This window comes from Sorex araneus, chromosome 5 (genome assembly GCF_027595985.1).
Source record: "Sorex araneus isolate mSorAra2 chromosome 5, mSorAra2.pri, whole genome shotgun sequence".
NCBI classification, from domain to species: Eukaryota; Metazoa; Chordata; class Mammalia; order Eulipotyphla; family Soricidae; genus Sorex; species Sorex araneus.
Window position 1 is genome coordinate 25,992,610 of NC_073306.1, and position 27,901 is coordinate 26,020,510.

Here is a 27,901-nt window from a genome sequence, read left to right on the forward strand (position 1 = left end):
GCAACAGTTATATTCACTTTATTGGTAGTTTTGTGAATACTAACTTTTCTAATGGGCTGGAGTGATAGCACAGCGGACAAGGTGTTTGCCTTACACGCGGCAGACCAGGGTTTGATTCCTCCGTCCCTCTCGGAGAGCCCAGCAAACTACTAAGAGTATCTTGCCCGCATGGCAGAGCCTGGCAAGCTACACATGGCATATTCAATATGCCAAAAACAGTAACAGGTCTCACAATGGAGTCCTTACTGGTGCCTGCTCAAGCAAATCGATGAATAACGGGATGACAGTGACACAGTGATACAACTTTTCTAATATGATTCGTTATTCTTAGTTTTTTGTGCAATTGCTTGTTGTCCTCAAAATTGCATTTTATGAATGATAAGTTTGAAATTGTTGACACATTCAACTGATTATTCTATATATTCTATTTGTATCTTAATATTAATTATAAAGCATCATCTCTGTAAGTACTGAGGCACCTGAAAATTTTAGGGCAAAATTTTCTAAGTAGAAGATATTGCCAATGATAGTAATACATAAACACTTCTGTCCAAATATTTATACATGGTTATCTCTTGTCTTGTGTACTCCCTTCAGGGAAATCTTTTTGGATACATTTTATCCTTTCTTTTTCTAACTCCCCCAGAATCTCACTCCTTTTCCTTTATGTTTGTTGTAATGGTGATGAACATTATCAGCATACCTGAATCTGTTGTGCCTAAGGCCTACTTGTAGTGCTTGCTGGGCTTACTCAGCACATCAGACTTTGGTGCTTGCCATACTCCTTTGGTTGAAGTGCTTGTACACATGCTCACTAGTGATCACACTCAATTGTGGTACCCACACACATTCTGACTGTAGTGCACACAGAAGCTGTGTTGTGTGTACATATGCTCACAGTGAGCATCCTTCTTGGCCATAGTACTTACTCAACATCCTTTTGATTGTGGTGCTCACTGAGGAGAGCAACCCTTTAGTTTCAGTGCTTACACACCTTTGACTATGGGTCAACCAGAAATCACTTGTCACAGCAAAGATCACAAACAGCAGGAATTGCCAGGCACAAACTGCAGAGTCATCAGAATCGTGTGCAGCAAGTACAAAAACCATGGATTGAACTCCTGTCCTCTGGGGTAACAATACAGGCATGTACTCTCTCCAACCAAGTGGCCTGAGTACTCATGAATACTTTTTTTTTAAAATAAGATTGCATGTTTTTAAAAATGCTTCTTGAAATTTTGGGGTGTTTACTAAAGACAGATTTTGCAAAAATTTAGACTTTCTCAATTTCATTTCACTCTGGAGCTTCACTTAAAGATAGTACAGTTGGTAGGGTGCTTGCCTTCCCTGCAGCTGACCCAGGTTTGATCCTTGGCATCGCATATGGTTTCCCCAAGAACTGCCAGGAGTAATTCCTAAGTGTAGAACCAAGAGTAACCCATGAACATAGCCAGGTGTGCCCCTGAGAAAAGAAAATTAAATAATTCTTCTAACGTGAAATATTTCACAGAATAATCACTGACTTTTGAAGTTAAATCTTACATTGCAGTTCTGTTTTAATCATTTAATTTCAACAGTTCCTCCCTTACTTTTGTAAAGATTAGTGTTGTGTATCCTTGTTTGCAAGATTTTTATTCAATAATTACAATTTGATAAAAGCTTTAAAATATTAAATACTTCAGAGTTCTATTTGTTTAATATTTGATTAAATATTTCCAGCTTATTCTGAACAAAATACAACCAAAATTTTTGGATGTCTTATTAACAAAATTTAAAGGACTCATTAACAAAAATAAAATGAGACAAAATCAGCATTGATTAACAAAGCATCTTATTAAAGTCTCAGAATCTGCCATTGATGGCAGACACTAAAAAATAAATAAATAAATAAATAAATAAATAAATAAGCAAGAGCATGGCCAGCTTTTATGAAACTAAAAAACATCATATAGTTTAGCATTAGAATCTCCAAAGAATTGTATAGCTTATTTACTATAAATTTTGATAAAGTTGTGTTCAATTATGATGTAAAAAATAAAAGCCTCTGGATACATTTATGATATATATGGACAGCTCAAAATATTGAGCTTAAAGTTTTTACTAAAAAAACCCTCAATATTTGAAAATTTAAAAAAACAAATTACTCTTCCATAAGTTTGTTGACTTAACCAAAATTTTGTCTTTTCCAAAATTGATATTCAGGTTACCATAACAAAAATTAGTAATTTTTTAAAAGTTCAACTTAAAATAATAAAAACAGAATTACCAATGTCATTTCTATTGAAACAGTGTATTACCACCAGCAAGTGGTTTTCAAAAGCTTTACTTTGATTCCATGAATTAGATGAAAATAATACTTAATTTAAAATTAAGTTAGATTATTTTCTATTTGTAGAAGTATTGTAGATAAGTGAGAAGTAGGAAGGGGGCCACTTCCCTACATGTCACCCACATGGCAGAGCCTGGCAAGCTACCCGTTGGCGTATTCGATATGCCTAAAACAGTAACAAAAATGGGCCTCATTCCCTTGACCCTGGAAGATCCCCCAATATGGCAGCATTGAGAAGGATGAGCAAGGAGAGGTTGCTAAAATCTCAGGGCCAAACTAGTCTGCCAAAACAAAGAAGTACTAAAATGACTGTTTGCACTTTTAATGCACATATGCTGGCATCGGAAACATCCATTGAGGACCTGATGGTGCAAGCACAGAAGATCAAGTACGACATCATTGGATTGACCGAGATGAGAAGATATCGAACACATCACGCCATTTTCAACACTGGAGAAGAACTATTCCTCGGAACATGCAACAGTAGAGGCATCGATGGTATCGGTGTCCTTGTCAATACGAACTTAGACATGAGCATTGATTCATTTGAATGCCAAACAACCCAAATTGGACGATTACATTTAAATAAATGTGGCTCACAGCCGGCAGTTTCTATCTTTGTCATCTACAACACACCAACATCCAACTATGACAAAGAAAAAATTGAGAAATTCTACATGGAGCTGGAGAAGTTCTATAAAGAAGACCACAACTTCTACAAGGTCATTGTTGGTGATTTTAATGCCAAGATAGGACTGAGAATGTCACCTAAAGAACTCCGCATTGGGACTCATGGCCTAGAGTGGAACGAACAGGGTGAGAGACTGTCTGAGTTCATCATGTTGACCAAGACCATGCACAGTAGCTCGCAGTTTCAGAAGTCTGAATCTAAACAGTTGAACATGGGAGTCTCCCGGTGGACAGTTCCACAACGAAATTGACTACATCATATTCAATCAACAGTTTTGCCTAACTGATGTTGCTGTTATCCCAAAATTCCAAATGGGATCAGAACACCATCTCCTTTGTGCGAATTTCACTTCACCAAGTGAGGAAAAAGGGCTGCAAAGTTTAAGAAGAGAACTCCTGGAACTAACACCAACTGGGAGCTCTTTGGCACTATTGCAGCAGTATGGGAATATGCTGTCATTGACAACATTGAAGAGGAATACGATCAACTGGTTCAGTACCTCCACAATTGTGTAAGAAACACCGAGAGAGAGAAAGCCACAAACAGACTCCTGTCTTCGGAAACTCTCGAGCTCATTCGCCAACATGGTCTGGCATGGACCTCAGGAAATCACCAGCTAATATCCGAGCTCACAAAGATGTGCAGAGAAGCAATAAAGGAAGACCTCAAAGAGAGAAGAGCAGCAGTATTGGCCAGTGCAGCAGAAGCTGGTCCTTCACCAACTATAAAATCAAGATGACTGCCCTCCGACAACCTGAAGGACAATGGAAAAGGTTATCCACAACTTCTACTCAGATCTCTTCGATAACCATGTCCACCTGCCCACATACCAAATTCTGCAGGATGGAAATGCCATTGCCAACGTCCTACCTTCCGAAATCCGACACACCGTTTCATCGTTAAAGAAGTGTACAGTACCCGGTCCAGACAAGGTCAGACCCAAACACCTGAAAAATCTGCCACCAGTACTCGTCAATACATTGGCTCGGCTCATCATACACTACCTGCTGAATGCAAGGTTCTGTCCCAATAGAAAACCAGCAGGACTGTCCTGTTGTACAAGAAAGGAGACATCCATGACATCAGCAACTATCGCCTGATCTGCCTGTTGTCTGTCATCTACAAGTTGTTCACTCGAGTCATCTTGAATAAGATTGGCAGAACACTAGAGAAAGGACAACCAGACAAGCAAGCCAGGTTCCGAAAAGAATTTAGCACGCTCGGCCATATCCACACGGTGACCAAGTTTATTCAGGTTTTGCAAGAGTTCAAGATGCCTTTGCCTAATGTTCATTGATTTCAAGAAGGCCTTTGATTCTGTTGAGACTGAAGTGGTCATTGAAGCCCTAGACAAACAGAGCATTCAAACTTAGTACATCAGGATCCTCCATGAGCTGTATTATGAACTCAGCTATATTATGGACTCATCACCAGAATCTCACCATTCTACAAAGAAGTGATCATTGACGTAAAGAGAGGGGTTCAGCAGGATGACACCATTTCAACAAAACTCTTCAGTGCCACCCTCGAAAATGTCATGCGACAACTGGAATGGGAAGGAATGGGAGTGAAGATAGATGGTTGGCAACTACAGCACCTTCATTTTGCTGATGACATTGATCTAATTACACCAAACATTAGCCCAGCAGCATGAATGCTGGCCGACTTTAGCCATGAATATGGAAATGTCGGACTGCAGCTGAATCTCACAAAGACACTGTTCATGAGAAGCAGACTAGGTTCCTGACATCCCATTTGCTCTCAACGGAACGAACATCTCTGAATGGAGCAGTTATGTGTACCTAGGTTGAGAACTCAACATGACTAATGCCTGGCACTTGAGCTGTGCAGGAGGAAGAGAGTGGAGTGGAAGTCTTCAGGAATGTCGAAGAGATTGTTAAGAGGACAAAGAACCATCAGCTCCAGGCATGTCTTTTCAACTCCACCATTCTTCCTGCACTAACATACACCTCAGAGACCTGGGCCCTACAAAAACAGGATAAGAATGCTATTTGGGTCTCCCAAAGAGGAATCAAAATAGCTATGCTTGCAATATCATGTTTCACTCAAGTGAGAGAAGGAATTCGGAGTTCTGACCTCCATCGGTGATCAAGAATCAGGGACGTTGTCTCGTTTGCCAAGGCGTCAAAAGTCAGATGAGCTGGACACATAATGCGATTTGGAGACGACTACTGGACTAGAGCTGTTACTGACTGGATTTCACAGGATCCAGTGGAATCCAGTTGGTAGAAGTACATGTGGCTGCCCACTATGAGATGGTCATACTTTTTGGTCAAGACCCTAAATGAACGATTTGAGGCTCTTCATATTCCTGGAGTGAGCAGATGCCGTTGGGCTACACTAGCATGTGACAGGGACAAATGGACACATTACTGGCACCTGCTCAAGCAAATTGATGAGCAACGGGATGACAAGTCATACAAGTGATATTTTCTATTTGAAACATCTGATGACATTGACATAAAACTTAGTTTTCTGTTAGTAGAGAAAAAAATTTAATAACTATCATTTTATATATAAGAAAATTAAAATCAGAAATAAGTGATTTTAGAAGCATATTCATGTACTCTAAATAAAAAGTGACATTCCATATCAATCTAAACTGTAGCTTCATTCAAATTATATGGTTATCATTTTAAAATAAAATAATTTCAATCACTTTTCTTTAGGTTTTTTGCTCTTGTGTATAAAAATTGTAATCTTTGGATAAGTGTTTTCTTTAAATCAAATAGATACTGATATGTCTTCAGCAGATTTCTATTTTATAGTTTGATATGGTTATGTTATCAGTACACCCCCTACAATGAATCATAAATACTGACATTCTCTACTTGTTTATGTTATGTTATATTCAGTACACCCCTACAATGAATCATAAATACTGACATTATCTACTTGGTTAACACGATTTCATAAAAAATTTGAAAATTACTGCCGAGCTTTAAAAACCTGAATTTTTGTATTTTTTTAACTTGTTACTGATCAATCTTTTATGATAAACAAGGAAAGATATTAACATTTTGGTGGCAGCTGTGGTATGACAACATGGTACATGTAACTTTCATAAACATTTGCATCTGTGAGATCAAAGAGGAGATCACGGGGGCTGCTCCTGCTGCTGGACATGTGTGTGCCTTCAATAGCCCTGAGCCACCTCCCCACCTCCCTACCTCCCCAGTGCTCCCCAGCAGGCACAGAGAGACTGGGAGATGGGAAGGATGGGGTCCACAGTCTGATGGTGAAAATGGCTCATTTAGTGCAGAGTTGCTAGCACACTTATAGAGCATCTGAAGGGGGGCTGAGGTAAGGACAGGTGTAATTGGTCATTTACATAGATAAAAATTTGGCAGAGGAAATTCTCTTGGGGAGATCAACTCAAGAAGGCACTCTGTCTCCCAGGGACATCTACATTGCTTTTATCTTTCCATCCAGTTGTATAAGTTATCAATACTTGCAGTTGTTCGGATAAACACAGTAAGAGACAAAGATACCAACAATTGAGATAAAGATCCCAACAATTAGTTCTCTGGGCTGAGAGTAAGCAAGGCTTTTAACACTTAGTTCTCTGGGCTCTGAGAGCAAGCACGGCTTTTACCATAAATCCCAGAATAATTTCTCAGGCCAGTTCAGCTTGTCCTTCCCCATGGGGGTCCTGTCTCTTAGGTTGTAACAGTTTGCATCAAGACCATGAATTTATGCTTTCTAGAATGTCCAATTTCGATGGCAGGTATCTTTGCCTCTCACCCCGGGTCCATTCCAGTCCCATGGCGGGACCTCCCTTTTGGGGTGGGAGGAACTACAGAAACTGTGACCAAGTAATTATGCCTAGGAGCAGATACATTTCAAACTCCCAGATATTAGGATGATTGTAATAATGGTCTTTCTGTGTTTAACCAAAGAACATTGCTCTATAGTAAAATATAAAAAGGCTATAGGGGAAATAAGTTAGGGATGCTAGCAAGAGTATGTTAAACTTCTCTAGGAGGAAGAAAGGGGGCAATTCACTGATGAAGCCTAAAACACTTAGGGTTGATATACAACAGCATTATAAACCAGTGTTGCCTCAATTCAAACATTTATTTAATTTAATCAAAGGAAATAATATAAGATTTATTTATATTATTTTACTTTATATTTATAAATATTTATATTTATATCTTTAACATCTTTTATATATCTTTATATTTATAAATATAAATATAAAATTTAAATATAATATAAATATAAGCATATTAGCAGTTTCTGAGTATATCCCATATTAATACAACCTATAATGTCCACACTTTCTAATCCACCCTATAGCTATGACACAGTGACTCCATGTGTCTTTTAAATTGGTATGTGGATCAGGGAATAACTCACTAGTAGCTCTGCCAAATGAGACAAGAGCTTTGAATACATTATGCACCACTGTTTGAGATGTGAAGATGTTAACTGCCCTCCTATATCTGGACTCTTTGAAAAGGTGGCATTGATTTCACTGTGTTCAGGTAGGATCAAGAAAAATAGTATTATTGGTTTTCTTTTGTAACCATATATTTTGATGACTTCCTATCCCTGCCACTTTTTACTTTGTCCCTTACACCAATATTATCCAACTATTTTTCCAACAGTGGCCCCCATCCAACCTTGTTTTCTTCTCATGGCTTCATTGTCTTATCAATTGGTCCTATCGTCTACTACTATGACACCTCATCCCCCATCCCATACCCCTGATTACATACTTTTGCCCCTGGCTCTCTTAATACTCCCAGAGCCCACAGAGGAGTCATATAACCCTCTGGTTGACATTGCTGTATGATACTACCCGCTTTTCCCCGTTTCATTCCCTAAGCATGTTTTCTACAAACTGGAAAGTGATTCTGAACCAAGATGTAGAAGGTAGTGTCAGCTACTCATTACAGAACCTGGTAATAACTGTAGTTAGTATTATAAAGTGTGATAGGGAAGGTACTAATCTAAATTCCAGTCTTCAAAACTCATTTGAATTCATTATCTAAGTGGAGTTACAATTTATAGAAGTGGAGACAGAAGCCCAAGGTTTCATAACTTATAAATATGTTAGAACCTAAGGCCACATGTTTTTCTACTCTAAATTACACTAGATATTTAAAAAAAACTTTCAAATTTTTATTTTTTTATCTAATCACAGTGACATACAGAGTTATAAAGTTTATGATAGGGTTTCAGTCACATAATGTTTCAGTACCTGTCCCTTCACTAGTGTATGTTTCCCAAAAATGTCCCCTGCTTTCTTCCCACCCTTCCCCTGCTTTTATGGCAGGCACTTTTCTTCTTTCTCCTTTTTAATATTTAATTAAAAATTGTTATTTACAAAGTTATTGATAGATTCTCCAGTGTCGAAAGAACTGTCAAAGAATACTGGAGAAGAACTGTTCCTTGGAACATGCAACAGCAGAGGCATCAGTGGCATCCGTGTCCTTGTCAACATGAACTTGTCCATGAGAATTGATTCATTCAAATGCCTAGGAGCCTGAATCAGACAAATATGCTTAAATAAATGTGGCTCACCGCCGGCAGTTTCTATCTTCATCGTCTACGCACCAGTATTCAACTCTAACAAAGAAGAAATTGAGAAGTTCTACATGGAGCTGGAGAAGTTCTGTAAATAAGACCACAACTTCTACAAGGTCATTGTCGGTGATTTTAATGCCAAGATAGGACAGAGAAGATCACCCGATGAACTCCACATTGAGATCCATGTCCTAGAATGGAATGAACAGGGTGAGAGACTGTCTGAGTTCATCATGTCGATCAAGACCATTCACAGTAACTCACAATTCAGAAGGCTGAATCTAAACGTTGGACATGGGAGTCTCCCGGTGGACAGTTCCGCAACAAAATTGACCACATCATATTCAATCAGCAGTTTTGCCTGACCAATGTCACTGTTGTCCCAAAATTCCAAACGGAATTGGACCACCATCTCCTTCATGCAAAATTCTAATTTACAAAGTGGGGAGAAAGGTCTGCAAAGTTTAAGTTTAAGAAGAGAATTCCCAGAATGACCACTAACTGGGAGCTCTTTAGCACTATTGCAGCAACGTGGGAAGATGCTGTCATTGACAACATTGACAAGGAATACGATCAACAGGTTCAGCACCTCTATGACTATTCGAAGAATGCCAAAAGTGGGAAAGCCACAAACAGACGCCTGTCTTTGGAAACTCTCCAGCTCATTCGCCAACGTGGTTTGGCACAAGCCTCAGGCAACCACAAGCTAACGTCTGAGCTCGCAAAGCTGTGCAGAGAAGCAATAAAGGAAGACCTCAAAGAGAGAAGAGCAGCAGTGTTGACCAATGTGGCAGACCGGAAAAAGTATTCGCAATGCTCGCCTGTCCTTTGCCAACCTCAAGACCGAGATGACTGCCCTCCAACATCCTGATGGATCTATCACATCTTCCAGAAGGGCAATGGAGAGAATTATTCATGACATTTACTCGGATCTCTTTGATAGCCGCGTCCACCTGCCCACATACCAAATTCCACAGGATGAATATGTCATTTCCAACGTCCTCCCTTCTGAAATCTGACTCACCGTTTCATTGGTAAAGATGCATACAGCACCCAATCCAGACAAGGTCAGCCCCGACCTGTGTGAATACACAGAAAAAAAGGCACCAGGCAGTGGCGCTCTATCTCTCCCCCACCGCCCACGTTTGGTAGTCTTGAGTCATTTCCCCCACCCTGGGGAGGTTGATAGCGATGCGGCAGGTGGAGGAAGGAATGAGGGCCAGACCGGTTGGTCTCAGTTGCAGTTTATTCCATTCCCATCTCCATTCTCCTCTGATTCTCCTCCTGCTTCTTCCTCCCCAATGCTACTTCATTCTCCTTCTCCTCTGAATCTGGATCTCGATCTGGCTTCTGCGGATCTGCCCTGGAACCCCAGCCTACTCTTACTGCCTAGTTAAATCCCCAAGGTTGGGGCTTATACATAGGTGTGGTCGCAATTTTTTCCCTCAGGGGATGCTGCTTCTAGGACAGATTCTCATACAGAAAGATGACCCGCCTAAGGGCGAAATACCATGGGTGTGTTTCTCCTCTCCTTGTCCAAACTACCATATAAGCATTCATAATATTAATCATTTTTTTAAATTTTATTGAATCACCATGTGGAGGGTTACATAGTTCTCAGGATTATGTCGGTTATACAATTCTCAAACACCCTTCCCTTCACCAGTGCCCATCTTCCATCACCAACCCCCCCAGTATACCTGCCGCCCCCTCCCACCTCCCCAGTCCCCACCCTTGTACATGATAAGTTTCACTTCGTTTATGCCTTATCTGGATTACATTCCATGTTTCAACACACAACTCACTACCGTTGTTGGGGTTTCCCCCAAAAAAGGAAAGCAGTCCTATTGCCAAGGAGGCATTTGATAGTTCTCCACTGCTAAGAATATAGAGATATTAAGTCCCGCTGTTTGTTACATAACTTTTCTTTTTCCCCCTTGCCCCACGCCACCGAGTTCACGCCTGTTTAGTAATCGCCACGCTGCCTGACAAGGGAAAAAAAAACCGAAAAGGATGGTTATTTCCCATCATCGGCAGGCGTGGGGCTCTGGCTTAGTTGATAGACTAGTAGAGTGTCTGCAAGCAGTTTCTGGAACCGAAGGGCTTGCGCTGGTATCGGCTCCGGCTCGAGATTCCACCAGCGTCCCACTGTTCCATGTACATAATTTTTCCCCTTATATCCAATTCCCACGCCACCAGGTCTGTTTGCTTAATGGACATCACACTGTAGTTGATGCCACGCCGCGTTTCTTCCTGAGAAAAAAGAAAATTTCTTCTCAGTCGGCGTGGGGATATAGCTTAGTTCAGTCTAGAGAGATGGCTACCACTTTGATTGCCTTCAATATTTCAGCAACAGACTTACTATTCTTGTTAGGATCTCCCACAAAAGTCCGACCCATTAAAAAGGGACATATTACATATTGCTGATGCTAAGATGACATTAGGTCGCGCGGCCGCTGCTGCGGCCGCGCGGTTTTGGGTTTCTGTATAAAGTCCAGGGAAAGTACAACCAGAAATAACATCACTACAAACTTTTACCCTTTTATGGTGCTCATAAGATGGAGAAGCCTAGAGAGAGGCTCGGCGTCTCCATTTTGCGCTCAGGAAAACCGAGAATCCTGCGCTGTGCTCAGGAGGGAGGAGTGGAGAGAGAGAGAGGTTAAAAGAATTGGGGGATGCCCGGTTCCCACTGTTTCAGTGCACCGTGGGGTCTCTGGTCCCATGCCGGAATTAGTTCAGTGGGCTGTTTGGAGTCCAAGGGCGCTTCCTTGGGCTCTTCCATCATGCTCGCTCCACAGCAGGGTCCAAAGGGAAGCACACGTGGGGGAGGTGGGTTTAAGTATCTATCTGCTGTGGGCGGGGGTCGCCGCCCCCGCCCCCTGGGGTCCCCGCAAGCGCGTGCGCGCCTCCCGTTTCAGCTGGATCGCCGTCTCCATTTTGCGCTCAGAAAAACCGCGAATCCTGCGCTGTGCTCAGGAGGGAGGAGTGGAGAGAGAGAGAGGTTAAAAGAATTGGGGGATGCCCGGTTCCCACTGTTTCAGCGCACCGTGGGGTCTCTGGTCCCATGCCGGAATTAGTTCAGTGGGCTGTTTGGAGTCCAAGGGCGCTTCCTTGGGCTCTTCCATCATGCTCGCTCCACAGCAGGGTCCAAAGGGCCATAATATTAATCATTTTGTATGGACATAGTAAGAGATACGTTAAGCTTATAGAATTGCTCTCCTGGGGCCATCTCGATCTCAGAATACAGTGCTCAGGCCAGATTAGTCTTTCCTAGCCCTAGCAGGGTCCTAGTCTCATTGTTGCTTTTGGATCATGACGGCATTTGTCCATGATCAAGCTCTTGGAGTTAAGAATCATGGCACTTTGGCCTGGCCCATATCAATGCGAGGATAGCACACAGCTTGCCCTGGGTCCCTTCAGTCCCTCGTCAGGACCCTGCTTTTGGGGTGCTAGGAACTAAGGGCAACTGAGGCTTAAGTCAAGAAAGCTGATACCCGGGAATGAATGATATTCAAAGCCAATTAAATCCCAAGTTATAAAAGCATATTAACAATTGTCTTTCTTTGTCCACACAAAAAGGACATTGCTTTAAAGTAAACTATTCAAAAAACATAAAAAGAGGAGAAAGACAATATTTCACTCATAAATACAAAATGATAAATTTCTGAGGAATCTGACCTTACAAGTTAACAGAGTCTGATTAGGGGGAAAAGGTGATAGATGGGTTGGGGAAGAAAGCATGGAGAGGAGTTTACAGATAAATGCAATGGAATGAAAGTGCCTTGGTAGCACTGTGATAACCCTAAGCTTCCTGTGGCAAGGGAAACAGGACATACCAATATTGTCTTAAAATGTTTAGAGATTATTACCAGATAAACCTAAACTCTTTGTGGCAAGGGAGAGAAGACAAACCAATGATATCCTACACCGAACAACTGAAGAATCTGTTGCCAGTATTCATCAATACACAGGATCAGCTCTTCACATGCTATTGGCCCATATGCAAGTTTCCATTCCAATGGAAAACCAGCAGGACCGTTCTGTTGTACAAGAAGGGAGACATCCACGACATTTGCAACTATCACCCAATCTGCCTGTTGTCCATTGTCTACAAGTTATTCACTTGAGTCATCCTGAGTAGAATAGGCAGAACATTAGGTGAAGGACAGCCATCCGAGCAAGCCAGGTTTCTAAAAGGATTCAGCACGATCAACCATATCCACACGGTGACCAAGCTCACCGAAGTTTCACAAGAGTTCAAGATGCCGTTCTGTCTAATGTTCATTGGTTTAAAGAAGGCTTTTGATTCTGTTGAGACTGAAGTGATCATCGAAGCCCTAGCCAAACAGTGTGTTCAAACTTAGTACATCAAGATCCTCCGCAAGCTGTATTACAGATTCACCACCAAGACCTCACCATTCTACAAGGAAGTGATCATTGACGTAAAAGAGGAGTTCGGCAGGGTGATACCATTTCATCGAAACTCTTCAGTGCCACCCTCAAGAACATTATGCGACAACTGGAATGGGAAGGAATGGGAGTGAAGATAGATGGATGGCAACTATACCACCTCTGCTTCGCTGATGACATCATTCTAATAACACTAAACATTAGCTAAGTGGCACAAATGCTGGCCGACTTTGACCGCGCATATGGAAAGGTCAGACTGCAGCTGAATCTCAGCAAAACAATGTGCATGAAAAATGAACTAGTCTCTGACGTTCCATTTGCTCTCAACAGAATGCACATCTCTGAATGCAGCAGCTATATATACCTGGGTCGAGAAATCAACATGAGGAATGACTTGATGCCAGAAATGCACAGGAAGAAAAGAGCAGCAGGGAACACCTTCAAGAGCGTCCAAGAAGTGGGTAAGAGGACAAAGAATCTCTGGCTCCAGGCACACATTTTTGACTCCACCATTCTTCCTGCACTAACATAAGCCTCAGAGACCTAGGCCCTACAAAAACAGGATGAGAATGCTGTTCAGGTATCCCAAAGAGGAACTGAAAGAGCTATACTATCGCATCACATTTCACTGAAGTGAGAGACAGAATCCGGAGTTCTGACCTCCATCCGACGATCACAAATCAGGGACTCTGTCTTGTTTGCCAAGGCATCAAAAATCAGATGGGCTGGACATGTAATGTAATTCAGAGACGACTGCTGGACTAGAGCTGTTACAAACTGGATTCCATGGGACATCAAAAGACCACGTGGCCACTCACCTACGAGATGGTCAGATTTCTTCGTCAAAACCCTGAATGAACGGTTTGAGGCTCTTCCTGTTCCTTGGAGCAAGCAGATGCCATTGGGCTACACTAGCATGTAACAGGGATAAATGGAAACGTTACTGGTGCTCACTGGAGCAAATCGAAGATCAACAGGATGACAAGTGATACAAGTGATTGATAGCTTATTTTTATGTGTATAGTATTTCAACACCAGACAAGACAAACCAGACAAACTGGGCTAGAGCGATAGCACAGCGGGTAGGGCATTTGCTTTGCATGTGGCTGACCCAGGTTTGATTTCTCCGCCCCTCTCAGAGAGCCCAGCAATCTAGTAAGACTATCTCGCCTGCAAGGCAGAGCCTGGCAAGCTACCCGTGGCATATTTGAAATGCCAAATACAGTAACAAGTCTCACAATAGAGATGTTACTGGTGCCCGCTCTAGTAAATTGATGAGCAATGGATTACAGTGATACAGTGATACAATATTTCAACACCAATCCTGCCACCCACCAATGTCAACTCTGTCCACTAATGTTTCCGTATTCCCACCCAAACCCAACCTTCACCCACCTGCCAACTTGAAAGGCCCAATCTTCTATTTCTGTAAGTAACCCACAACTAGAATTGAGCATGACTCTATACATTCATTTAACACCCATTTATAAGTCTCTTTTATCCATTTTTATATGTTTAAATTATTTTCTGTACATTAGATTCTGTGCAAGATCACTACAAGGATATTAATATTTCAATGTAGTAACTTGATAAACAGAATCTTTATTATTCCTTCTATGATATTAAAACTTGGGTATAAAACTTTGAGTAAGTCTGAATTGTATTTATAACATCTAGCTTATCTCAAAGCACCCACCATTTTGATTTGCCTCACATACCATAACTTTGGCCAAGCAAATGTAATTTTGACAACCCAGTCATTTTCACCAAGAGTTGCAACAATCCTAAGAGGGATAAAGTAGACATTTCAGTAACCACATTTTTGCACAGAGGCACAAAGAGGGAAAATGTCATGCCCGAGGATTAAAGCTTGGACTAGAACCCAACTTCTAATCCTTGCCCATTATTCTTTTCCTGCTGTTACTTAGGAATCTAGATTGGAGCAGTTAGAATACCTAAGAGCATATAGTTTAGTCTTTCTTTGCAAGGGTAGCCCGTGTCTGGAGTTTCATGTTACGTTCATATTCTTCCAGCAGTCACATAGAAGGTAGGAATACTGCTGATGCCTATGACCATAGGGAATAATCAGGCTCAGCTATTTTCCAGCTCTAAACCAGTCAAAGTAATTTGGTTTAATTTTAATTTTTTAATGGCTTGGAATTAATAGAAGCAGCTGCTGCCACCGTATGTGGGTGTCCTCCAGAAGGCACAGATTAAAAACAACCAAAATAAATAAATAAATAAATAAATAAATAAAACCCTATGTATAAAATAAACCCTGAAAAATAAACAATAGTGTGTGTAGGACAAAAGGTTAAATCAAGAATTGAGCAGTGTCTTTTTATTATTGAAAATTCAGCTGACAATATGTAGCACTGTCTCTCTCTCCTCCCACTGCTGGTACCCATCAGCTCCTGATAAGATGGTAATCTGATTACACAGTGTGTGAAAATGTATTGTCTAATTCTAAGAATTCCCTTCTTTTCTCTCCCTCTCCCTGTGACTCACTAAGAGATTAACTGTGACAAGGTGCAGAGAAAGAGAAAGTTAGGGTTGGTGACAAGAGAGGTATTATAACTATTTTGGAGGAAGCTAGGATTGAAATTAGGAATAGGTCCTGTTTGCCTAGGGAGGTTGGATGTATAATATGGACACCTGACTATAATGCCTGGCACCTAACTATACCAGATACCAAAGAAGAAAAGGAAGAGACTGAGTGGTTCAAACCAGGTGATAATCTGAATTGTTTCGGTTAACCATAGATTACACAGGTCATGTGCTTTCTTGGTTGTCAAATTAGAGATTGGTCTGTTTTCATGAAGGGAGTAGGGATGGAATATTAGCTCAATTAAAAATGCATCTAGGAAACTAGATACTGTTTTGATTTTTTTGCCTCCAGCTTGATAAAGTAAGGGGACCAAGAGACTATTTCTGTAATTGCACTTGTTGGATGAATTTCAGTTATCATAACCTTAGTACGAAGGGACACTTACATATTAATTAGTCAAATAATAGTGTACATCAAACAGCACATTATTGGCATTCAGAAAATGCTTACAATATGTTATTCTCTTTGGAAATACTGAGTGACTTTGCTTTCTATTTATATGCTTTTGGATTTATAAGCTGAAAATATTGATTGCTTTTCTCTTTCTGATAATTCAAATAAAAAATTTGTGCCTGCTGTCAAAGGAGGTCCTGGAGTGACAACTTCTCTGTTTACATCCATGCTTCATGCTTAGATAGAAAAAGAAAATAGAACTTCTTTCTTTAAAATCTTGTGAAGAAATCTGGGAGATGCTTTAGGGAATTTATATTTTGGACTTGTCTCTAGAGCAGTTAGATTTGTATATCTCCTCCACAATACACTATATCTAGACTTTTTACTGTGCTCTAATATTATCTACAACAATACATTAAGAAATGTGTATGAGAGTCAGAGATTATAGAGACAAGAGAGGATAGTAGGTTAGATGATAAGAAGTGAGAAAGAATCATTCATGAAGTCACAAATTTGCTAATTTGCTTAACAAACATATTTTGAGCTTTTCTTCAGGGCCAAATGATGAGCTGTGTCATGAATTTTGAGATAAATAAAAAACACAGCATCTTCAACTAGTATTTCGAGCATTTAATACATTCTTGAGTTGCTTCTGCTGACAAGGACTTCCAAGAAGAAATTTCAGTTAATTCAGTCTTTACTTCTTATGAGAGATGCGCAATGTAGAAAAGTATGGGAGGGGCTGGAGCGATAGCACAGCGGGTAGGGCGTTTGCCTTGCACGGGGCTGACCCAGGTTGATTCCCAGCATCCCATATGGTCCCCCAAGCACTGCCAGGGGTAATTCCTGAGTGCAGAGCCAGGAGTAACCCCTGAGCATCACTGGGTGTGACCCAAAAAGCAAAAAAAAAAAAATTTTTTTTAAAAGAAAAAAAAAGAAAAGTATGGGAAAGTCAATTATAGATATAAGGATCAACATTATAAAAAGGAATAGAGTTTAGGGATAATTTAATACATTTAGAGGATGACTCATTGTTTCACTATTTGTTCTAATTTATTAACACTTCCAGGCAAGACTCTGGGTCTTTCAGAAAAGGATCTTTTTAAAGTCCTGCTCTCTATTAAAACTCAATATAATAGCAGTAAAACTTAAATTCTAATTGAGATAATAAACTAGAGACTTGGGGCTGGAGCAATAGTGCAGTGGGTAGGGCATTTGCCTTGCACGTGGCCGAGCCGGGTTTGATTCCTAGCATCCCATATGGTCCCCTAGCACCGCCAGGAGTAATTCCTGAGTGCAAAGCCTGGAGTAACCCCTGTGCATCGCCGGGTGTGACCCCCCCCCAAAAAAAAAGCAAAATAAATAAATAAATAAAATAAACTAGAGACTCATATATACATTTATATGTATATATTATGATTTGAAATGTGTTGAATGTGTACTTTCATATATATTTTGTGTTTAGTGCTCACTCAGGTGGGCACACATGATGAATCTGAGAATGTGAGTTATAAGACTTGATCACACTTACATATATCATTTTCAGTCATCAGGATACATCTAAAGTGATTGTTCCAAGAGCTGGATCAGTTAATAGTGTCTTGAGTCCTAGGAGCATATAACTCAGCTATTTGGATCATCTCTTCATCTCGGAAAGGATGAAATGATGCACTATTCCCTTTATAGAGCCTTTTAAGGAATCAGAGGCCACCTGTATCTCTTAAGAAACATTATTTTATAAAAATTTAATTAAAGTTTAGAAATAAAAGTAAAAGCATGTTTATCCTTCATTGCTATCTTGCCATTAAGTAACTTCAAAAGAGTGTTGTGAAAAAAAAAGTGTTGTGAAGATTAAAGGAGTTACTATTATTTTAAGTGCTTAGAATGGCTTAGCACAGTTTATATTTATGTATAATTTGTATAATGATAATAATTATCATCGTTATCATTATTATCATCATCATCATCATCATCACTGGTGTTATATAATATCCATTGATATATCAGGTTTCTGTATTTAATAGTAACAGAAGACTGCCTTGTCTAACCTAATGTCAGGTACAAGAAATCTATGAAATCCCTTAAAGTTTTCTGTGCTTGTACTCCCTGAAACATAGACCTTTTGACTTTCCTTTCAATTGAATAATAAAAAGTCCCTGAGCTGAAATCCAACCCTTTATAACTCCTACCATTTATCTTCAGAATGAGACTTCTCAATTTATTATTGTGTTGTTTGTTTCTTTATTTTGAGTATTTGGGCAAGAGCTGCTGATGATCAGGGGCTACTCTCTGCTCTGTATCCAGGGGTCATGCCTGGAAGGGTTTGGGGACTCATTCAAAGGATCAAACTCAGGCTTGAAGTACAGAGTGCCTACTCAGCCTGTTGAGACATCTTTCCGGCCATATCATTGCTTTTTTTAAAAATAAGTTAGTATTGTTACTATTAGTTGTTGGTTTTTATTTTGTTTTTGTTTTAGCAATATACCTGGTAGTAATAAAGGAGGGTAAAGGCAACACCATTCCTGACTTTGATATTAATTTTATACTTAAGACCAAATGTTTGTCTAATATGACTGGATTTCTTTGTTTATATTTTTCAGGCAAAGACTGCCTCCTAAAAATGTTTACTACTACCGCTGCCCAGATCATAGAAAGAATTATGTGATGTCCTTTGCATTTTGTTTTGACCGAGAAGAAGATACTTACCAATTTGCATACTGCTATCCCTATACATACACTCGCTTCCAGCATTACCTTGACAGCCTGCAAAAGAGAAACATGGATTATTTCTTTCGGGAGCAGCTTGGTCAGAGTGTGGTAAGTCCTATTTAAAAAGAGGTAGTCTTGGTGGTGGAGTTTGCAAGTGGCTTTTTATGCAATGCAAATAATGGATATTGGCACCAGGTGGACTGTGTGTTCACAAAAGAGGAGGTGCCAGCGGGGCTCTATCTCCCCCTCCGCCTGCGTTAGTTCGTAGTCTCATGCCGTTTCCCCCCACCCCGTGGAGGCTGATGGAGATAGGCAGGCAAGGAAGGAACGAGTGCCAGGCTGGTCGGTATCAGTTGCAGGTTATTCCAATCTCTGTTCCCGTTCTGCTTCTCTCTTTCTCTTGCCCTCACTCTCACTTCTTTCACTTTGTGCTCTGCTTCAGTGTCTCCTCCGTGCTTCTGTGTCTCTCCGTTCTTCTCTCGTGTCTTCTCGTGTGTCTCTTTCTCTGTCTCTTCTGTCTTCTTCTTCTTCTGTATCCTCTGTCTTCTTCTTCTGTCTCCTCTGTCTTCTTCCTCTGTCTCCTCTGTCTTCTTCCTCTGCTTCCCGTCAGTGCCCCAGTCTTAGTTTATATAGCAAATTACATAGGATGATGACACAAAGGTGGGTTGAACATTAACAAATCAACAAAGAAAGGTAAGATCTTTTCTAGAGGAGATTAACAAAATCTCACTAAGAAAATTACTAGGAGATCTACTCAAGGGTGGGATTCAGCTAGTAATCCACTTACATAGTTGTAGTAAATCTACTTCTAATATTCCTGTCAATGGCATTCTATATGAACACAGTCAGAGATATAAAGTTTGGTTTTTCATGAGGACATCTCACTATACATTCCAGACCACAGTCCTCAGGCCAGGTTAATCTTCCTAACCCCAGCAGGGTTTTAGTCTCGTTGTTACCTTTGGATCATGACAGCATTGTCCATGATCATCCCCTAAACTTATATTTGAGTATTGTGACGCTTTGGCCTGGCCCATTTCAATGCCAGGGTAGCTTACAGCTTGCCCTGGGTCCATTCTGTCCCTCGTCAGGACCCTGCTTTTGGGGTGCTAGGAACTAAGGGCAATTGAGTTGAGAAAGCAGATGCCCAGAAGTAAATATTATTGGAGTCAATCAACTCCCAAGTTACAAAGCACAATATTAACTGTCTTCCTGTGTCCATACAGGAAGGACATTGCTTGAAGGTAAACTATGCAAAAGAGACTAACAAGTTCAGAGTCCTTAGAAGGATCTGATCTTACAAGATAACAGAATTTTATTAGAGAAAAGGTGATAGGAAAAGGTGGTAGAAAAGGTTGGGAAGGAGGGTTCAGAGAAGAGTTTTACAGATAAACAAAGGAATGGGAGTGTCTCCAGAGCACTTAAACCTAAACTCCTTGTGGCAAGGGAGGAAGGACAAACCAATGTTATTCTACAGTGGACTGTATGCTCAAAATGAAATATCCTGCCTCCCACACATCCAAAAGAACAAAAGCAACCACTGTTGGGAGGGGATGTGGGGAGAAAGGGACCCTTCTACACTGTTGGTGGGAATGCTGACTCATTCAGCTGTTTTGGAAAACAATTAGGATGCTTCTCAAAAAATTAGAAATTGAGCTCCCATTTGACCCAGCAATACCACTTCTGGGAATATATCCCGGAGAAGCAAAAAAGTATAGTCGAAATGACATTTGCACTTATATGTTCATCGCAGCACTGTTTACAATAGCCAGAACCTGGAAAAGCCCAAGTGCCCGAGAACAGATGACTGGTTAAAGAAACTTTGGTACATCTATACAATGGAATACTATGCAGCTGTTAGAAAAGATGAAGTCATGAATTTTGCGTATAAGTGGATCAACATGAAAAGTATCATGCTAAGTGAAATGAGTCAGAAAGAGAGAGACAGACACAGAAAGATTGCACTCATCTGTGGAATATAAAATAACAGAGTAGGAGACTAACACCCAAGAGTAGTAGAAATAAGTACCAGGAGGTTGGCTCTATGGCTTGGAAGCTGGCCTCACATGCTGGGGAAAAAGGCAGTTCAAATAGAGAAGGGAACATCAAGTAAGCTCTGGTTGGAGGACCCGCTTGGGAGGGGAGATGCATGCTGAAAGTAGACTATAGATTGAACACTATGGCCACTCAATACCCCTATTTTAGACCACAACACCCAAAAGGAGAGAGAGAGAACAAAAGGGAATGCCCTGCCACAGAGGCGGCGGGGGGGATACCCAAGTTGGACGGAGGGGGATGGGATTGGGAGGTGGGAGGGATACTGGGTTCACTGGTGGTGGAGAATGGACACTGGTATAGGAGTTGTGCTCAAACATTGTATGAGCGAAACACAAGTATGAAAATGTGTAAATCTGTTACTGTACCCTCATGGTGACTCACTAATTAAAAATTTTTTTTAAATTTAAAAAAATATATCCTGCCTCCCTCGCACTTTTAAGGAACTTTGTGATTATGTTGGGTTTATCCAGATAATCTAGGATGATTATCCTAGATAATGATAACTCATCTCATGGCAGTTAATCATATCTGTAAAATTGTGTTCTCACATAAGGTCACATTTATAGATTCCCAGGGATTAGGACTTGTATATTTGGGGAATGTGGCACAGGTGCCTGACGTTTCTCCCTTTCTCTCTCTTTCCTTTTTTTACTCGCAACCCAATCCACTGCTTGAAGTTGTTCTTTACATTGGATACATAGGTCTTAGTTTTGATGGTCACTAATATTTTGGTTGCTGATAAAGAAAGAGTAGACAGATGGTAAATTTGATTTTATGTTTCATTATTCAAGAATTGTGGGTTGAGGGGCTGAAGATATAGTACACTGAGGAGGGCATTTGCCTTGCATGTGACAAACCTGGTTTCAATCCCTGGCACGCCATACAGTGCCTATGCCCCACCAAAAGTAATTTCTGAATACCAATGTGTGTGGCCCTAACACCAAAAAGTAAAAAAGAGAAAGCAAGAAAAAAAATTTTAGACTATGGCACTAAATTGGGGAATCTTGGTGGAAAGGCCCAGTCTCAATTCAAGCAGGCTTGGAGGTCTCAGCCCAGGGTCCTACACACCTGGGTTCCTCTGCCAGTTCTTTCATGGGTGAGGCTCGTCCGAACATGTGGAGAGGGGTCTTGAGCATGGCTGTGGCTAGGGTTCAGAGGTCTTCGGCCTTGGGAGCTCTTCTTGGGGCGGGAGGGAAACTGAAGCCCACCCCCTCCAAGGGGCCCCGGGGAAGACAGTCAGGTGTGGGGGCAAGAGACTCTCTGTGTCGCTCTCTTCCGGGAGCTTGGTTTTATAGTCTCTGGATGTTGGCCATTGGTGGGATTACATGGCACCGGGGATATTTTCCAGTAGCCAGGCGGTCACAACAGAAACTATCATATAATCCCATCAACAGCCAACATCCAGAGATATAAAACCAAGCTCCTGGGAGCAACATCTTATAGCCTAATTCTCCTCTGGGAGAACCTGTTAAGCTACCAGGAGTTTCCCGCCCACATGGGAGAGCCTCGCAAACTCCCCATAGCATATTCATATGCCATAACCAGTAACAATGATAATTCTAATCCCCCGACCCTGAAAGAGCCTCCAATGCGGCACCATTGGAAAGGACGAGTAAAGAGAGGCTTCTAAAATCTCAGAGCTAGAATGAATGGAGATGTTACTGAGACCGCTCGAGAAATTCGATGATCAACGAAATGATGATGATGATGATGATGATGTGATGATATGATGATGATGATGATGATGATGATGATGATGATGGCACTAAATTAGAAACTTTACACAGTCAGTATACCAAGTGAAGTTACTGGTAGAATTTGTAAATACTAGACTTAGAGTTGTGGTATGTAGATTCCAGAAGAACTGAGACCCACTTATAAGTGAAATCTTCAAGACTATGTATTTTAGAATCTGTAGAATCTGACCAGAACCATCCACCAAAAAAAATACAGCACATATTTCAGGTATTTTTATAATTGGAGATTCTATATGCACAAAGAGTTTGCTAAATAACTTCCCTCTATTCTCGTTCTCTTTCTAACAGTAGTTCTATTAAATTTTTATTATATATACATACATACATATGTATATACACATATATATGGTGCCTATATATTTTGAGATGAAAATTGGGACGCATGCCCTATCTAAGTCAGCATGATTGCAAGAAACAGATGGCAGCCTCACATTAGGGTAATTTGTGGAGGACTTAATAAATGAACTATTTACAAGGTGTGGGCTTTATTCAGGGAAACCACAGGGTATAGAACAGTCCCTGGAGCTAGGAACAGCTTTGGGTGTGAAGATAAAGAATGGTTTCCAGAAACCAGTCCTCAAGAGTTATATAATAAGACACCTCAAATGGAATGGTGTCCTTCAGTTAAGGAAACTGGGTAACCCCAGAGTGGGGAAGCTGAGAAAAATAAGTTCATAGACCTCATCCTCTTATTTCCTCTGGTCTTCTATTTATATCCCTACAGGCCAGCCAACCAGAAATTAGAGGGAAACAGTTCATGTAATTCATATGTATGTGGTTCATATAGATAAGCCAGCCTAGGCAAGTAAAGGGTGAAGAAGGGGAGAGATTGGCTGTAGAGAGGCATAAAGAACATATTAAATATACATGGTTTCATCAGCAATCTATTACTGGAACACATCTCCATCCTCAGGCCACCCACATACCAATATGGAATGTGTAACTTTCTTCCTTATACTTTATGAGGTACCCTCATCGCTCTGCACTCTAGGGAAATCCATGTTCTCTCTTGAATGAGTTCCTTTTGATATCTTTCCCCTCCCTCTCTGTTTCTCCCTCCTCATGTTACTAAATAAAGCCATTTTACTTCACAATAAACAAACTATATGTTGCTAAAAATAGTAAGCTTATTTTAGCTAGAGCTATCAGAAAATATTCTGAGATAATGAATCGTCAGGCATGAATTGTGACACAAGTTAAAGTGGGAATTCCATTCAGTATTTGACTTTTGAGAGAAACACCCGTACATGTATTTCTTGTGCCTTGCTCTTCCCTCACATATAATTTTTCAGGCAGAGTGTAGGTATGCATTGAATCGCTATTGACTGAATTATTGAAATAAGAATTAATTAAGATAAAAGATATATATTTAGAAGCAATATGAAGACTTAAGAGCATCAGGAGACTACTAGGGATAATAGGGTAAACTTCCAATAATTGCTACATATGTTTATAAGATAATAGAAATCTTAGCAAGTTGCAAGTTTATTTATCTTCCATTTAAGAGTCTATATGTAGGCAATTTTGAGTTGATATTGTAGTTTTGATTTTCAAAAGCTTTAAGGAGAGAAGTTCACTCAGCTTTCTTCTCTTCAATCCTTGTCATATGACTGCCTCCAATCTTATGATCCAATGTGGAATTTACATTCACAAACTCATCCAAACAATAGGATGAAGGAAGTGAAGGGAGAAAGGAGATGAAGTCAAGTGACATTTCCACTTTTAATCCCATTTAAGAGAATCCATATCCACTTTCTTTGCTATTTGTTTTAGGGTGTTCTGGGATTACTCCTCATTCGGCTCAGAGATACAAGGTGCCAGGATTTGAACCTGGGTCCTCCATGTACAAAGCAAGCACCCTACCCACTGTACTGTTACTCCAGCCCCTCACTTTAAAAGAATCATACCTGGGCAGGAGCAATAATACAGCTAGTTGGGCATTTGCTTTACATGCAGCCAACTCTGATTCAATCCTTGGCACTCCATATGGACCCCTGAGCATTGCAAGGAATGATTCCTGAGCACAGAGCCAAAACTAAACCTTGAATTCCAGTGGGTGTGACCCAAAAACAAAACAAAATTATACCAATAAATTTTTTCTGTTAAAACTTTTGACATTTTGATAAATTTAAAAGTATTTATATTCATTATAGCCAAGAGTGACATGTATTGCATTTCACTTTTACAAATTTAATGACATGAAATGAATAAGCTTTACTACCACTCGATTTTATTTTTTTAATTCAAGGAAATAGTTTTCTAGGACTGAAGATTCTGACTACCAACCTACAGTTTCATTAGTTCTTTGTTGTTGTTTATGTTGTTGTTTATTATTGAAATGGCGGGTTTGAACCATACCCTTGGGTACTCAAGGGCTTACTGTGGCTCTGTTCTCAGAAATCACTCTTGACAGTGTCCAGGTATCATATGCAGTGCTGGGGTTTCAAACTGGGGTCGGCCACATGCAAAGAACACACCTTACTTTCTATGCTATTTCTCCAGAACCCATAGGAATTAAGAGTTGTGAAGCCTCTAATCCAGTGATTGGCTATTTTGGGAGCCAATGTTTCTAATCCTGGCAACATTACAACAAAATTCTCCTGTTACTAAATATTAGGTTTTGTGATAACTTCCCATTTGTCAGTTGCTTCTGAAGAGTTCCGAAAGAGGAGAAAAAAATTATTGATGTAACTTTCATCTGTAATTTATGCTTATATAAGGATTAATTCTACCCCCAAAGCAAAAGTATTATTTTCACTATGCTAACTTTTTGTTTTTATAGGTTATTTTAGAATAAGATTTAAATTAAAAATTTTTAACCCTTAAATATTAGCTCAGTTCATGAGGTTGCCAGGTAGTACAGACAGAGGACTTGGGAAAAGAAGCAAGAGAAAGACTAGAAACAATTTAAGTGGGAAAGGGGTTTGGGCACTTTGGTACTGGTGGAGGAGCAGTGATTTTGTACACCAAGACATAAATATTAGAAGTGTTATAACCCACCTCAACTATGAAAAAACAGAAAAGTCATCTAAGTTCTCTTATATCCAGAGAAATTTTACTGTTGTTAGAACATAACTATTTTATTAGGCAACTTACCATTATTTCAAAATGAAGAAATAACCAAATGATTACTACAAGTCAGAATTAAAGGTTTTAATCCAATAATTGAAGAAGAAAAATAAACATTTATTTCATATACCAGTAAATTTATGAAAACCAAAGTTCATCTTAATGAATTTCAAAATATTAGGAGCAGAATTTTAAAAAGGCAAAAACTAGTCTACTTATAATACTTATAAGTTTACTGGAAGATGACAATTCTTACTCTATGAGTAAGAATTATAATGTTATCTCTGCCAACTTGCTAAATTCATCTCTAAAGAAAAAACACAAATAATTGACATACTTTTTTCAGAAAACCAAAATACTTAAGGTTCTAATCTTATTAAACCTTCATTGTGATCAATAGTGTGGATTTAGTTTAGAGAGTAGTTTCATTTACTGAATATTTTTGAAGATCTGGAAGATTAAAACCTATATGAGATGTGGATAAATACCCCTCACCACCTTGATCGGATGACTCTTTATATTATTTAGTCCAATAAGGAATGCAATCACTACCTGTCTAAAATAACAGACAACTTTTTTCCTTTCCAGTGATAATTTGTGAAATACTTTCCCCAAAATGTTTACTGTAAGATGTCTACTCAGGACTTCCCTACAGATTCTATATTCTTTTTTGTATTTCTTTTTCTTTTTTTTGGCGGGGGGGCTTTTTGGATCACACCCAGTGATGCCCAGGGGTTACTTCTGGCTCTGCACTCAAAAATTACTCCTGACTCTGCTCAGGGGACCATATGGGATGCCAAGGATTGAACCCGGGTCTGCCACATGCAAGGCAAATGCCCAACCCACTGTACTATTGCTCAGTAGATACATACAAGAAATACCCTCTTGTATGTATTTCTTAATCTTTTACATATCAATCATAATTTTTATTTCCAATTACCATTGCTTATAGATCATTAGACAGGAAAAGCTGAAGAATTTTCCTCCATGGATGTTATGAAGGCCCACATAAAAAAAGCACCATAGAGGAAAACTGATTTATTGAATATGGGAACCTCATAAGCATCAATAAGCTCTGCTAATGTTTAAAGAAATAAAGAAAAATTAAGTATTGTTATGGGTAAAGGAACTCTTAAATTACAAAGGCCAGGAGGATTGCCCCATAGCTGGAAGCCTGCTTCATGAGCGGAGGGGAGAAGGCAGATGGAATAGAGAAGCGATCACTAAGAAAATGATGGCTGGAGGAATCAGTCGGGATAGGAAATGTGTGCCGAAAGTAGATAATGGAGCAAACATGATGACCTCTCAGTGTCTGTGTTGCAAGCTATAATGCCCAAAAGTAGAGAGAGAGTATGGGGAATATTGTCTGCCATGGAGGCAGGGGGAGGGTGAGAAAGGGGGGTATACTGGGGATATTGGTAGTGGGGAATGTACACTGGTGGAAGGGTGGGAGTTTGATCATTGTGTGATTGTAACCCAAACATGAAAGCTTATAACTATCTCAAAGTGATTCAATAAATTTTTTTAAAAAGACAATCTTACATTTTAAATATTGGTTGCCCTACATGTCGTTAACTGATATTCAAAGACTATTTTAAGTCTCTACCACAGGAAATCTAAATTCTACTTTCAGCTCTAATATCAAAGTACTCATATGGCCTTAAATGGCACTTTCATTTTCTGGGGACAAATTTCAACCTATAAAATGAGAAAGTTTACCTTGAATAGAGCTTCAAAGTTTTTTTTTTGAGGAATTCCTTGGTCAGAAAAAAAAAAAGTAATTTGAGATCACTGTCCTACTTTAGACCCTGTGAGAGACCTTATGGGGGAAATATTACAAGGTTATATGTCTTGATTTACTTCTATAAATATATTCTAAACCAGACAAACTAAATACTCCAGCATATATTTTGTGGGGGAATTTAATGTGACACCCAACCAGTTTGGGGACTACTCCCAGCTATATGATTAGAGATGCTTAGGGGATTTTATGGTTCCAGAGATTAGATACATGCAAGGAAAGTACTTTGGCACATTTTTTAACTCTCGGCCCCAGATATCTGGTCAATATTTTTATTGAAATTTCATGATTTACAATAGTGCTATTGATTTTTAGGCAGTATCATTGTACCACATCCATCACTAGAGTGACAATATTCTTCCCTCTGTGACTGTCTGTAGGTTCCTTTGTTTGTTCTCTCCCACCACTGTTTGGAATACTTAGTTTTATAGGCAGAATCCTAGGGTCTGTTCTCAGTGGCCATTTTATAACCTATTTTATTTAATTTTAATTAATTTAATTTTTATGATAATACCAATAT

At 39.8% G+C, this 27,901-nt stretch overlaps 1 protein-coding gene across 1 annotated transcript in view; it reads left to right on the top strand.

Annotated features, from left to right (window-relative positions):
• AGBL4 (AGBL carboxypeptidase 4) overlaps window positions 1-27,901 on the top strand; it is a 1,336,770-nt gene that overhangs the window by 762,917 nt on the left and 545,952 nt on the right. Inside the window, exon 5 of the mRNA XM_004607339.2 lies at window positions 18,588-18,804. Within this exon, the coding sequence (XP_004607396.2) occupies window positions 18,588-18,804 (217 nt within the window). The remainder of the gene's footprint in view (window positions 1-18,587; window positions 18,805-27,901) is intronic.